This window comes from Lates calcarifer, linkage group LG21 (assembly GCF_001640805.2).
Source record: "Lates calcarifer isolate ASB-BC8 linkage group LG21, TLL_Latcal_v3, whole genome shotgun sequence".
In the NCBI taxonomy this organism is placed as follows: Eukaryota; Metazoa; Chordata; class Actinopteri; family Centropomidae; genus Lates; species Lates calcarifer.
In genome coordinates, this window is record NC_066853.1 from 16,576,652 (window position 1) to 16,591,556 (window position 14,905).

At 40.0% G+C, this 14,905-nt stretch overlaps 1 protein-coding gene across 1 annotated transcript; it reads right to left on the minus strand.

Annotated features, from left to right (window-relative positions):
• Nucleotides 1-775: 775 nt before the first annotated feature.
• tada2a (transcriptional adaptor 2A) lies at nt 776-14,356 on the minus strand. Its single transcript, XM_051065499.1, has 15 exons — nt 14,217-14,356; nt 13,254-13,360; nt 13,101-13,160; nt 12,010-12,101; nt 10,903-11,063; nt 10,239-10,327; nt 9,882-9,954; nt 9,697-9,760; nt 7,448-7,491; nt 5,084-5,194; nt 4,057-4,128; nt 3,335-3,467; nt 2,889-2,932; nt 2,429-2,508; nt 776-1,295 (listed from the first exon to the last, which is right to left on the minus strand). The coding sequence occupies exons 1-15, from the start codon at nt 14,239-14,241 to the stop codon at nt 1,110-1,112; spliced, it is 1,341 nt and encodes a 446-aa protein (XP_050921456.1). The 5' UTR covers nt 14,242-14,356; the 3' UTR covers nt 776-1,109.
• Between the last annotated feature and the right edge of the window lie 549 nt (nt 14,357-14,905).

Below are 14,905 nucleotides of genomic sequence, written 5' to 3' on the forward strand. Positions count from 1 at the left end.
CTGCAATAAGACTTCAACTTTATCCATCATCTGGAAGCATGTAGACGTCAATCATTGATGGCAATCTTTGATAATTTCAAGTTTGCGACTTGAGTTTAAAGCTGCTCTAAGAGCTACACAGGATCAATGTACTGGGAGTTTGGTTGGTGTCAGGACTGATCCTGATTCGAATCAGATGCGTTGAGATCATTTGTATGATTTTATAAGATGCTGTGAAAGCCAGGTCTCAGTGTAGGTACATGTGAATGATGGTACAGCTGCACTGAACTGTTATGTAGTGGACTAGGTCTGCAACTAATGATTATTTTCTTATTCCCTGATTCTGTCAATTATTTTTTGATTAATTGTAATAAGTTAATTAATAAGTTCCCAGTGGCCAAAACATTTTCAAAAATCTACCCGAAGATATTAAATTTATACTGATGAGAAAATGAGCATATCCTCACATTTGAATGCCATTATTTACATGCCATTGTTAACTTGAAGAGGAATTTTCTTGAAAGAACAGCTCCATTTAAATCTAAGCATACTGACCAGAAACTTCCATTCTTCATATATGTAATGATGTATTTTTGCTTGTATACAAATACAAACCAGTTGAAAAACTAAATAAAAGATTCCCTGGATACACTATTAATCTGAAATTAATTAATTAGAGGGTTACTAGTCGAATTTCTAATCTTTCCAATTCTTATAATTAGTGCAATACTACCTCATATGAACTAATTCAAGTTCATTTCAAAGGAAAGACAAAGGAAGACAAAGTATTAGCAAATATTTCAGCCCAAGTGGAGCCTGTTAGATTTAAACTAAAATGCTGTTATACACAGAAAATATTTTTTTTCACAAACATTTTATGACAGGAGAAATAAATACATCCTTATGTTAATATGAGGCCCTGTTTTTATGAGAGAATTATACAAAGAGATCATTTCATTTTAATACATTTAAGACTCCATATAAACAAAACAGGACCCTACAAATGCTACAATATTTCAAAGGAGCAGCAACAATCTGAAACTCTTACAAAACAACAGCTTACGATGATATAAGAATAAAAAGAAAAACTAACCACAATCAAAACTCCTCTGTGGTTAAATCAAATGCTCCTAGGCCTTAGTGATGTAGCCCTCTTTGATTAGGAAATCATAGATTTTACGTGTCTTGTTGACGTCGATCTTGATCAGTGCTCGGGCCTGTGCCAGCCGCAGCCCGCCCTGCCGTCTGCACTCGTTCAGTAAAGCCTGCTTGTACTCCAGGTAGGCTCCCGGCACCAGCCGCACCACCTGGCACAGCTACAACAACAAAACAATAGCAACATTTAAAAAGAGATACTCAAATTTTAAAAACAAAAAATGTCTTTCTCAAGGCTTCAGTATGTTGAAAGATCTCACGGGATCATATAACAGCATCTGAAATCCTAGTAGAATAGACGAAAGACTGCGTCCACCAGCTTTTTCTGACCAAAATTGGTCAGAGGTGTTCTGAGCTTTCTTTTTTCATGCAAGTAACAACAATTGGATAAAACTGTGCACAAACATTGATGATCCCCAGAGGATGAACCCTGACTTTGATTGTCCACTATGAGATCAAAATTTTAATTAGTCCAATAATTTGATTTGTGATCAATACCTGCAAAACTAATGACATTCCCATCAGGCTCAGCTGTACTTTGCGTTTACTGCTAATTAGCAAATGTTAGCATGCAAAGAAGTGACACTTCCTTTGTGAACATGGTAAACATTATACTGCTAAACATCTCCATGTTAGCATCATGAGTGTGAGCTTGTTAGCATTTTGCTCAAAGCACCGCTGTGCCAAACTAGAGCCTCACAGCACTGCTAGCATGGCTGAAGACTCTGCCTTGTTTAATACCTGATACAATGCAGCTCTCTAGTCACTGTGCGTCTGCTGCAGTCTAAAGGTGAATCCACACTTCTTTTCCCACCATAACTTTCCTTGTGGCTTGTGCAAATCCCACATAAGTAATACATATATAATTTACTCTGCCTCTGCTTTTGAGAGGCAGGGAATTTTTCACACAAAACAAACGGATGTGAATAGCCTTTGCTGACATGCCCCCAACCATATGATCCTCCCCTAAATGCAAAAAGGAGACGGGTATTGTACATCTGTTTCATAAATACCTTGCATTTATCTGAGATACTTTTGCACCTGAAAAACTGGCACAAAAACCTCAGTAAAGCTGGCCCAGAGTACTTGGACAGAAATGAGGCATCAGTGGCAGTAAGATGCAGCCAGCGGGATGCTACGATGGCTGGCTTTTCACCCTGCCTTAAGGCGTGGCCATTTGGGACAGGTATTCAAACTTTTGTCTTTTCGTTGGACAGAGTCATTCATTTGAATTATACTGAGCCTTAGTTTTCCTGTGTGACCCTTATCTGGTCAGATGAAAAGAGAGGTGTACCTCTTTCTCCCGCTCGTTGAGCTTCTCTGTCCCTGGCAGTCCGGTCAGGTTGAGAGGAGGGGCGCTCCGCCTACCTGTTGCTGTGGATCAGAAATTCAACAACAGTCAAACAGACATGCAAGCACCCCAGTGTTGGTCCTCACTTCAGATAGCATAGTAATAGCAGGCTGACAACATGCAGTTAATTCCTTTGCATGGAGGAGACAGTGGAACAAATATTTACTTTGTGCAAATTGTGTAAATATAGCCGCGTGGGAGTGCGCGTCCCATTTGTGCTCTGAAGGTTAAGGAAAGGGAGCTAATTTGAAAGGAAAAACAGCAAGATAAATATGCATGTAGGGGCCTATTTTTCCAGTGTATTTATGGAGGAGCGTCTGCATTAATGTGACTGTGCCTGGGGCCACGCCAAGAAGACGGAGAGGAGGGAGCACAGAGGGAAAGGTGGAGAGAGGCTTCGCACCTGACACTGTGATCGTCGTGACAGCTGGAGTGATGCCAGCATCTCTGTAATCAGAAAGAAAAGTGTTAGCATCTCTGCTGTTTTATTTATCCACACATACACACATCCTACTTACACACAACATCTCTGGGCTTTGTTCACTATTCTCACTCCACCATCGTCATCCAAAAAAGATGACTCATTGCATTAAAGATTTTTTAAGGTAGAATAATTAGAAGAACTTGGATAACACCCATGGATGGAAAACACAAGAGCAGTGGCACATTAAAAAAGACTAAAAATACTGCAGAGACTGGAGTGGAAGTGGGATGCACAGTGATACAAACGTCTGCTCTATTCATCTCAGCACGCCTGGAGCCGAGTGTGACGACAGAGGTCAGCGTCTCCGAGGGGAGCACGGCTTCGCCAGCTCGTCTAGGTAACAAGCAGGAAGTTTGGAGTCTCACATTGCGGCCTGTTTGCTGAGCCACTGCTGGCAGGCTCTGCCATCCTGGATGTACTGCAGCACGTCACACAACATGGTCCTCTTCCTACGTTCGTCCTCGCGCATACGCTTCACCCGCTCGTACACCTTGGCACCTAGGAGGGGTTACACAGGGAGGTCAACAGAGACAGGGAAGGATTTAAAAAAATGTACACTGTTTGCTGTCATGATTTTTTTATCTGTATATTCTCCTAGATTTATTGTTTTGTACATAAAATGTCAGAAAACAGTGAAAAATGCCAAAAATGTCCCACAGCCCAAAATGATCCTCAAGTATCTTTTTGAGTCTTTTCAGGCGAAGTGATTTAATGAATCTTCATTCAGGCTTCATTTACTGGGATATTTCAATATGTTAATTCATAATGTTAATTTTGCTAGCAATTCTCTGATATTATTCTAAGAGTAGCTGATAGCACAACTCAATAAAATATTCAGTTGAGCTTTTCCTTTGTGTGCCACGCATCAACAAACTAGCCAAACATTATAATTCCAAAAAATGATGTGAAGACCTGATAAATGGCGCCACTGCTGCAAATAATAATTAAAACAATTTCAAGCCAAACTCAAAATAAAGAGCTCAGCACAGCTCAAGTCTGAATATAAATTCACTTCCCCTGCTTAGGCATGCAACTTTAAAATGAAGTTTTGTAGAACAGAGGAGTGAAAAGGTCAAACCAGACTCACTGCAGAAAGACTTGATCCCTGCTTTCCTGTACTCTTGCAGCCTGCGGATCTCTCTCCTCAGCTCAAACTCCACTGGAGGGGAGAGGAGATGAAGGCAGTTAAAGGCAAATCTGTGCGCACTGTTACATGAAGAGAAAGAGAGCTGCCTCAGCTCTCTATAACACAACTGACACCCAAGTCTCCCCAGTCTCAACACCTCTCACACAGTGAATAACACATTTTGTGCCACTCGAACAGTTTCATAAGAGTCTCGCGCCATCAACATCTGTTCAGTCAGGCACAGTGCACATGTTGACAAATACAGACTAGTTTAAAGGAATAACTGACTGATCACTCATACCTATCCATTTACTATTATCCTACAGCCAGCAGACAGAGCCAGGCCAACTGTTTCCCACTCTTTCCAGTTGTTGTGCTAAGCTAAGCTAACTGACTGTTTGGTGTAGCCTTATATTTAACGAACAGATGTGAGAGTGGTATCAATCTTCTCATCTAACTCTCAGCCAGAGAGAAAAATAATACATGCAGATGTTTCAATACAAGACGAGGGCTCACTGAATGGTTTGATAAGGACAAAAATATTTTGAATGATATGCTGTGGCCTTAGTCAGAGCAGTCACCAGATCTTAATGTGGAACACCTATAGTATGGGAGTTTTGGGATCTACATGTTAGAAAGCGCTCTCCACCACCATCATTACACCAAATGAAGGAATATATTTTGGGAAAATGGCAGTTTCAGAAACTTTATGTCACAGAGCACTGATGCTAAACACTTCCTGTTGGCTTTCCCTTTAATTGTTCACCCATTTGTACGAACACAGATGGAATCTCCTACAAAAAAAGAAAAAGCCAGTGCCTTCCCACAAAAATTGTAAAATAACATCCTTTGATGCCACAATCTTCTAGCAATGTCGAGGCAGTCTGGCAAAAACTGGTTAAATTAACTCTCTGTGTTTATGTCTGTTGCACACGTTTTCAGAGCCCGTCCATGTAAACCTGCCATGTGTACTCAGCCAAGTACTAACGTGCATGACTTTCGATGAATTTGTCATGTTCAATCGGTCCAACCACTCTGGCAAATCGTCTCATGACATCGTACAGCTCCTGCACCTCCTTTGGGTAACATCGCTCCAGCACTGAGACAGAGAGAGAGAGAAGGGAGAGAAGTGAGTGGGCAGGAGATACAAACAAATATAACACAGAAATATGAAAGAAAAATCCACCTCCTTAAACAGGTCTACACATGAGCAGTCTGTGATTTTAGGAGCATGCAAGGAGAAGTGCAGTTATTTGTTTATTTTTCTTTACATGTTTTCACCACCAGAGAACTGCCACTAATATGTAGCTCAGAATCAACACTTGGTTTTACAGACATGTAGATCATGCGCTGCATGTACGATCCCTTGAGGCTGCCGTCTGGAGAATATGTGTATCTGCTAGTTACCTAATGTATCGTGTGGATTTGTACATTTCATCCAAAAAAACTGGCTGCATCAAACACTCTTCACAATGTACAGTTAACATGTGAAGCAGAACCTAACATCCTCAGCAAACTTGAAACAGTGATTTCTGTCTGCAATCAATAACAATAATGACAATGAGGTAACACAACACAGAGATTTCTCTGATCTGTAAAGCTTACAGAGTCACCATTTTTACAAAACACATCCTATTTGACATCAGGAGAGACAATTTAAACATGTTTTCTAAAAGTGTGCTAAAGGTTTTCAATTCAATTCAATTCATTCAGTATATTCAACCTTTCAACCGAAATACAATGACTTTTTAACAATGGTACTAACAATCTGTGTTTTAAAAATGCAAATCAAATTCCTATTTCATCCTATCAACGACTCCATCATTTTAAACAACCTTTGTTTACTTTCAGGTGATAATTTGAGTTGTGAGTGTTTAATTAACAGCGAGTTGGTTAGGAATTAGAATTGTTTTGGATTTACAATTCAAGTATGAAAATTGGATTTGTATTCATTTTATAAACATTTTACCATACTTCTACACAGTAAGTTATAGACTGGTCACAGTAACCTTGCACCGGTGTGTATTCACAACCGCTTAACTCTCTACAAGCACACACACTCTGAAGAGCTTGTTGTGTTCATCTCAAAGCACCACCCGTGTTGCTGAGTAACAGACAAGTGTCAAAGCCAGAGAGGAAAGCTGTTGTGGGGCTGTGAGAGGAGTGGTTGTGTCTGTGTCTGTGTCTGTGTGTGTGTGTGTGTGTGTGTGTGGTGTGTGTGTGTGTGTGTGTGTGTGTCGGTCAAGTTCCTTCATCAAGCTCCTGTATGTGAGCGTTAATAAGCAGCTGCCATCTCGTGCTAAACACATGAAGTCATGCCCTTAACAAAGCAGAGGAGACACCGACCAGTGCTGTCCACATCTCTACGGAGACAAGAGTTTGACTGCAAACAAAGGCAACAGCGAGAAAACACAGACTTGAATCATTTACTGTAACAAGCCCTTACAGGACTTCAGACAGACTGCTCCCCTAAAACAACAATGCTGGTCAATCTGCCTCCAGCAGTTACTGAGACATGATACTGTGAGCCTCCTGGGTGCGGATACTGCTTCCATTATTGCATGTGACGCACACATGAACACACACACACACACATACACACACAGTAGAGACACACAATCTTTGACAGTCTCCATGACAACCGGTCTGCAGCTCTACAGCTACTCTGAGTTCCCTTTTGTCTTGAAAGACTGGAGAGATAAGGGGAAGGAGGGGAAAAAAGGGAGGAGGGCTAACTGGAGGCTGGAGGATGCATAAATAAAACATGAGGGGAGAACTCTTCAACTCCCAAACCACAGACAGTTTCACAGAGCAACACGTGGGAGATGTGGGATGTGGGAGGGCTGGGTGGTTGAGCTTTGTTAAAAAAAAAAAAAAAAACAAAACCAAAAAAAAAAAAGAGGGTTTAATTGGACAAATCCATTCACAGTAGCCCCTTGCCGTCTGTCCTCTAATGCTAAAAACCCAAGAGATGCAAAGAATTACATTACTGAGCTCACTGAAATCCAACCTGTGACAGGTGGATCAATAAGTGAAGCCCCCCCCCCCGCATTTTAGCCATTATGGCAGGGGCACTCATCGCGTGGGGATCTATTCGCAGTGAAGCAATTATGCTGTGGCACACTCTGGCACACAGCTCCCTGGACTATTTGCAGCCCTGATCGTAAATACAAGCTCCTGTCAGTTGCCACGAGGGGCCACAGAGGTTAACGCAGGTTATTACACTGGACTTGTTTGCATGCATCCATAGAAACCCTCAGCAGCAATTTGGCTGGTAGATATCAGATGCCTCTCTGAGTTGCTATGAATACTGTTGCGGCCGAGCCCGAGCGAGTTTCAGAGGAAGGCTTACTCTGGAATTTGCGAAGGTTGATCAGGCCATGGTCTCGGATAATCCTGAAAAGAAATGCAGATTTAGATTTATTACTATGCAAATTAAATATTCTGATTACTGTGACTCTGCAAAATTGAACCTGGCATTTATTCATATGCAGTTATCTTGGCTGTGTCAGTCTATAAAGTCATTTTGGCATTTGAACACCCAACACACACTCAGCTGTCAGTTTATTAGGAACACCTAGCTACAACTAAAGCAGTCACACAGCAGTCCTGAAATAAAGGTTATGATGTTCAGTCTGTGCTGAAACTGATTAAGAGAGGAGCTAATTCATGCAGCTGCAGTTTGCAACGCCGCTGAATTGTTTTTTTGTTATACAGACAAGGTTTTCTTTTATATTGTTTACCCCATTTATACCATTTATAGAAGGCCAAATAACAAACACCTCTCTACATAATGTAACCTTCCAAACACCTCTCTTAAATCAACACACTGTGTGTCTAACCACATAGCAGCTAAGTGAACAGGGGTCAAGTCAATTTGCCATAAAGGTCTGTAGTGGCCTCCCTGAAATCTCTGTGGTTTCAGGGGTCAGAACTCAGGATCTCAGCCTGTGTGACGATCCTAGAAGCCTCTGACAATGACAGAGATAAAACAACTGGAAAACACACATGCCTGCCCAGCCAGACATGCCATTCCACCATGCTCTGGGAGCAGGAACTCGTTAAAGTTGATTTAGTGATGGATGCATTACAGCATGGATTGACAGTGTTTGTCCAAGACTGACAGCTAACAGGTCAAAGGTGGAGATAGCTGACTCACTTCCACCTTCAAAAACAGAGAAGGGCAGCGAATGCATGTTCTGTATTTTTTTTAATTAACAGAGCGAGTTACGCTGCAACTAACCATTATTTTCATTATTATTAATCTGACAATTCTTTTTTCATCCATTGTTTAGTCTATAAATGTCAGAAAGTGTTGAAGAATGCATAATTAATGCTTATTAAGTAGACTAGTCAGTTTATAATTAGGTACACCTAGCTAAAACAAATGCAGTATAATACACAAATCCTACAATAACTCTTCCCTTCATGGAGGTTAGAGTGTTCTGTTTTTGCTTTAGAGAGCTGTGTGGTTTACTCTACCCTTACTGATATAACTGTAAGGGGCAAAATAATAGAAACACCTGTCAATAACACAATAGCACCACAAACTACAACCTCAGAAATGACCATGCAGTTAAATCAACCCTCTCTACAACAGTTTCAACAAAAAACTTTATTGCAGGACTGTTAGGACTGTTAGCTGGGTGTGTCTAACAAACTGGTGATTGAATAATTGAATATATGTTGTCACATAAAGACCAAAACAAAAAACAAACAGCAAATCCTCACTGATGAGAAGCTGAACTACAAAATGTTTGGAAGTTGTTTAACAAAATGACAAACTATTAGAATTATTCATAATAGCTTCCTTTATTTTTATTTCAATCAACTAATTGTATCAGCTCTAAAGTAACCTGTCCATTAGAGCAAAAAAAGGCACCCTATAAAGTCACACATGATGTATTCAGAAACTTGAAAATGTCTTTCTAGACTGAATTAATCTGCCATTTGTGAAACCAGAATGCACAAAATGCACTGCAGTGCAATGCAACATACATATCCTATGGGCTTCTAATCATTTTCCAAAGCCGCCTGCAGGGAAGATGCTCTCTTTGCCAGCCTAAAACTGGGCAAGATGTCAAACAGTTTGGCATGTGCAACCTTCACCAGGGGATAGACACATTTTCCCCATTTATGAAAATATTCAAGGTTTGAATAGAGGTTCACGTAGCTTGTAAGTTACACCTGAATGACTCCCTGTGGTTCCTAATAAGAGTCTGAAAAAAAAAGGCTTAAATATGCAATTATAGCCACGCTGCAGTCTCTGTAACAATCTCAGTCTCCCAGGACTAGTGTCTTTAAAGCACTTTTAACAAAATAATAATTAAAGTTTAGATGAGAAGTTATAAATATATTTGCATTATTAGAAATCATTAATATTAAGAAGGTACAGCCAGGGAATTAAAATAGTTTGCCTTGTAAATGTTAATTCAGTATGAAATGCATTTATTCAACCTGAAAGCATAAAGTAGCTCCAAGAGCTCCAAAAGGTCAATGTAGAAGCTTATATGCCATCTACTGATAGACTAGGGTCATTACATGATGCCAAATAAATACATAGTGTGTAGTCATCATTTGGTGTATTAAAAAAGGACCTACTTTTTCCTCCGCTGCCTCTCTTTTAATCTTGAATGATAGATATCAACAACTGCAAGCTTCAGAGCTGAAACAGAAAAACATGTGCACCAAAATTAAGGGTGTTAAGTAAATGTTGTAGTTCACACCATTATCTTCTATTTGCCAATGAAAAACCATTTTAAAAAGGCTATTAAAATTCTACCCACCACGAAGGATGTCTGAGTCATCATCCACAAAGTCAATGTCTTTCAAATCCCATTCGGCATAGTTGTCAAACTCCTAGCAGGACAGTGAAAAAATGATTTTCATAAGCTGCAGGTTTGATCTCAGTTCACATGTAGCCGGTCGATCTCACATCAGTGCTCTTATTCGAAAACAATTTATGAGTGAAAGCAAACAATGGGATGAATCACTCACTGTGAGACAACAACAAGGGCATGAATCACTGTTTCAGTAACATTTAATAATGAGCCATCTAGTGGCCGTTTCATTGATTTATTTGTTCGTGCTGACAGGCCGTGTTAGCAGACATTATAAAGTACAGGACATATGTATCCCCTCACCTCCATGAAGTCTGCTCTGGCAGGCATGTATCCAGCCATGTCTCGAGATAGTACAGAGTCAAATGTGGGCCGAGGGGGATCATCGGTGGCTGTAATATCAGAGAGAAATGCAAACTAAAATATGAGCATGCAACACATTTTCTTTGTGCTGCCTACAAACGTCTTCCAGGATTTAATTTTCAGCAATGACTTACAGCAGTCCTAAAAACATCCTAAAAAATGTTCAAAATGTAACAAGTTTCTGTATCTGCCTTGACTTTCCCAACTTCTGCGTGAACATGACAGAGAAATGTTTGTCGAGCACTCAAACAAACACTGCAACAGATGGAGACACGAAGCTGGCGAGAAGAACTGAGAAGAGTTCCTGACTCACCAACTGCTTCTGTCCAACTGTCGGCACAGTGTCTTTGAGGCTTAAAGTGACATTACACTTCATTACACTTCACTCATCTGGCTGTTCAGGAGGATGATAATTAATGAAATTATCAATTTAAAAATGTTCTGAATATTGATTAACATAAGTAGCAGTCAGGGTTCATGACTGGGAGGCTGCAACACATAACTAAACCAACTAATATTAAAAGTTTTTTTTAATGTGTTTTTTTATGTTTATGTTTATTCCTTCTGTAATATTTGCTAAGAAAGAGGTAGACTTCATGGGTACTGACGTTTGAAGGAATAGCGCCCTCTGCAAAGCGTGAGTCTTTTGTTTTCCGCAGGCTGAGCAGGGTGGAGGAGAAGAGTGGGTTATTGATGAAATTCTTCATGTAGTGGCTCTCACATTCTTCTTTGGTCTTTGTGCGCATCTGATATGCCACATCCTGCCTGAAGAAAAGAAATGGGACAAATAATGTTAGTGTACTACAACAGTTGAGAGAGAGGTTTGTGTGAATACATCCACCAGGTTGGAACTATTGTGAACATGTCAAACAGCACTGTACACTGTGGGGGTTTGTCTCACCCTATTTTTTCATACAAATAATAATCATATATATATATATATCAAATATTATACCCTTTTATTTCACAGTTGAGAAAATAAACTCTGCAAAGTTTTAAGGCATTTTACAGGTTTAGATTCTTATTCATCACATGATACCTGATCAGTCCCAAATTCATCCTGCAACACAAGAATGAGCCCAAATATAAAGTCAATAAAAAGAACAAGGAGTCCTACAACAGATGGTATTGTCCCCACAGAACCCTGATGTCAACACCATTGAGTCAGTCTAGGATTACATTAACAGACAGTAGATACTGAGCCTAAATCCACAGAAGAATTTTGTCAAGTTCTCTAAGATGCTTGGAACAACCTGCCTGCCAAAAACTATGCAAGTGTACCAAGAGAACAAAGGCCGGTCACAGCAAATATTTATTTGGTTTAGGTTTTTTCTGTTTATTGCACTTTGTATGTTGTCAGTGGACAAATAAAAACTATTCATGGCATTATTTTTCAATCCTTACTTTACTTTAAAGTAAGGATTGTGGTGTATTGGTATCGACATAGATGTTTGGAAAGGCCTTTCACTCAGGGTTTCCAAAAATGAATTTAAGCCAAATAAATCCTTGATTCACAAACTCTATGAAACTCTAGTTTGGAGTCAAATTTGGAAATAGGTCGTTGATAAAATGAAAAAAAGACCTACAGCTCGGAAGGAACATCTTTTTTCTGAAAGTCCAGGCAAACATGATAATTGTAGAGTAATGATGGAGTAGTATGACTTAAATAAAGTTATATTCAAAGATAAAAACAAATGGAGGAACCACTAACCAGTTTCCAAAACCACAATCCATTACTGCCTCCAACAGGGCCATCTCCTCCTGTGCCGTCCATCCAGGCTCCAACACAGGGAAATCTGATGTCTGCATGAGGAGGAAGAGCACAAATAATATAAATAACACAAAAATGTACACTAATTTTTACACAATTTACATACACACAGCACACATGATTGTGCAAGAAACTGAAACTAGGACACTTTAAGGTGCGAGGTGGATGGATAGTGTCCTTGGCTCTGTGTGTGTGTGTGTGTGTGTGTGTGTGTGTGTGTGAGGTGTGATGTTGGTGAGGTGAGGGGAGCAGGTGGGGGTGGGGGGGTATGGTCAGTGTTTGTTTGTGATCTGAATGGCCCAGGGGAAGAAGCTGTTTGTAAGTCTGGTGGTGTACAACTTGATTGACCTGAAGCACCGTCCGGAGGGCAACAGGTCAAACAGGTGGTGGGCGGGGTGTGAGGGGTCTCCTGTGATGGCCCTGGTTTTCCTGAGGCAGCAGGATCTGGATATGTTCTCCAGGGAGGGCAGAGGGCAGCCGATGATTTTTTTGGGCGGTGTTGATAACCCTCTGCACAACTTTCCTGTCCTCAGCTGTGGAGCCTGTGTACCACACACTCAGGCAGTATGTTCGTACACTCTCCACAGAGGAGTGATAGAAAGCCAGCAGCAGCTTCTTGTCCAGATTGTTTTTCCTGAGGACACACAGGAAATGCAGCCGCTGCTGAGCCTTCTTCACTAGGGCCTTGGTGTTGTGTTTCCAGGAGAGAGCAGCCAAGATGTGGGTGCCCAGGAACCTGAAGGTGGTGACAGTTTCCGCATGTTCTCCATTTATGGGGAGGGGGGTGTGGTCTTATCTGTCCTTCCCGAAGTCCATGATGAGTTCTTTTGTTTTCTGGACATCCAGTGTCAGGTTGTTTGCTGAGCACCAGAGGGACAGTTTCTCTACCTCAGCCCTGTCTCATCCCCATCAGAGATGAGCCCAACCACATCTGCATACTTGATGATGATGTTGGCTGGGTGGGTTGGAGTGCAGTCATGTAAGTGTATGTGTGAGGCTTTCAACATGCAGACAGTTTTTATTTTACTTACCATGATTTCATATTTGTGATCACTCTGATGCTTCTTGTATTCAAATCCTCTGGTGAAACACTGAAATAAAAATATTTCTTTCATTTCATTCTCAATGAACACTCTGGGAATAAACAGCAGGTCTAATAACATGTGCATCTGTCACCTACTAACCTGGAGGCATAGTAAAAAAGGTGAGGGTCCACATTCTGCACACTTGATGTAAGGCTCAGTAAGATAAGATGAACAACCTCTGCACGGTGGTTTATCAAAGGGATCATCTGAAAAAAACAGAAAGGTAAATTCGTAGTCAAAAGGAAGAGTGATCACCAATAGAAAGAAACTCAGTAACTCACATACATACAACACATACATCGAGAATGGTTTTGCATTTTGTATGCAGTCGATGCAGTGAACTTTTGAAATCTTCAAACGAGAATGGGTGAATGGGCAGATACACCAATTAACAGAAACTCATTCATTTAAGATTCATTAGGTTATTCTGACCAACAGTGGATTTTATGTCCAGTTTTAACTAAAATCTGACACAAGAACATTTCATAACTATCCTTACTTTAGCCAAAGATAGTAGATAATAGTTGATAAAAAAAAAAAAAGGAAAAAAGAAAAACGACTTTTTTTCTTTGGTGAAATTGAAATTAAGACTTTTAAACCCGCGATCTGTGTATTTCTCCCAACACACAAATGTGATGATATTATCAAAACCTCAGTTCAGTCAGAAACATATTAATAAACAAAAGACAAGAGTACAGCCCACAGTTACAGCGAGATTTAAACCAAATGATCATTAAACAAACTACAACCTCAAAGCTAACTGAGCTATCGTAGCTTTATTTATCCGAGGTTTAGCAGTTATATCAGATCTCCCTATGAACCTGAAAGGTATTCAGACACAAATCGCATGATTTCAGAAACATTATATATTTAAATGTATATACACGGCTTGCTTTAATAGCACGCAGCTGAGGTCTAGTGTCGCTACATGCTAACGTGTTAGCAAAGCTAGCTTAGCCAGAATGGAGACACTGTGGCTAACCACAGCCTGAGAAAACACTGGGGCGTTTATTTTAAAGCTGCAGTGGCTGCATGTATCTGTGTGATACTGTTAATACTCACTTCCAAAAGATGCGAGCCGGTCCATATGATGATGTTTCAACAACGCTAAAACTAGAAGGGATGTTTTGGATCAATCTATTTTTCAGAGCTTGCTAGTAAACCTGAGAAGGAAGGCAAAGCTACTCGAGCCCAAATCGATCGATACGTATCCCCAATATGAGCAGCATTATTTTCCACCTATTTTCACCATATTTAGGTTTTATTATATCATTTACTATTTGCAAACCCAATGTTAGCTTCATATTTGCAGTACACATGTTGGTATTTTAAGTATATTTTGATGCACTTAATATTTTTGTACTTTCACTTAAGTAAAATTCTGAATGTGTGATATTTACTATGTAACTGGATTTCAATACTGGTATTGCTACTTTAAAAAAATATCCGAGTAAGTCTGCCACTCCTGTCTTTACATTATCTGTGTATTAAGCTTTGTATGTTTCTTCAGTCAGTAGAAGGCAGTTTGTTGACAAAGCTTCAGTCAGTGTGAGGCTGATTTATTAAAATAGCTTTAATTTAATTGGGACATGCCCAATGAAATGAAAAATGTGGTGCTCTTTTTAAAATCCGTTCTGTCACATTAAAGCAAATAGCAAAAAACACAAAAATAACTTTAGAAACAATATTTTCATTGAACTACATTATTATTTCCATCATACTTCAAGATTAACAATGACTGTCATTCACCT

Excerpts from the sequence above, each read along its gene's own strand:
- tada2a (XM_051065499.1), bottom strand. The coding sequence starts at position 14,241 with ATGGACCGGCTCGCATCTTTTGGAA. Across the intron at positions 12,102-13,100 it reads ATCACAAATATGAAATCATG|ACATCAGATTTCCCTGTGTT; the intron begins GTAAGTAAAATA and ends CTCCTCATGCAG. Across the intron at positions 4,129-5,083 it reads ATTCATCGAAAGTCATGCAC|TGGAGTTTGAGCTGAGGAGA; the intron begins GTTAGTACTTGG and ends TCTCCCCTCCAG.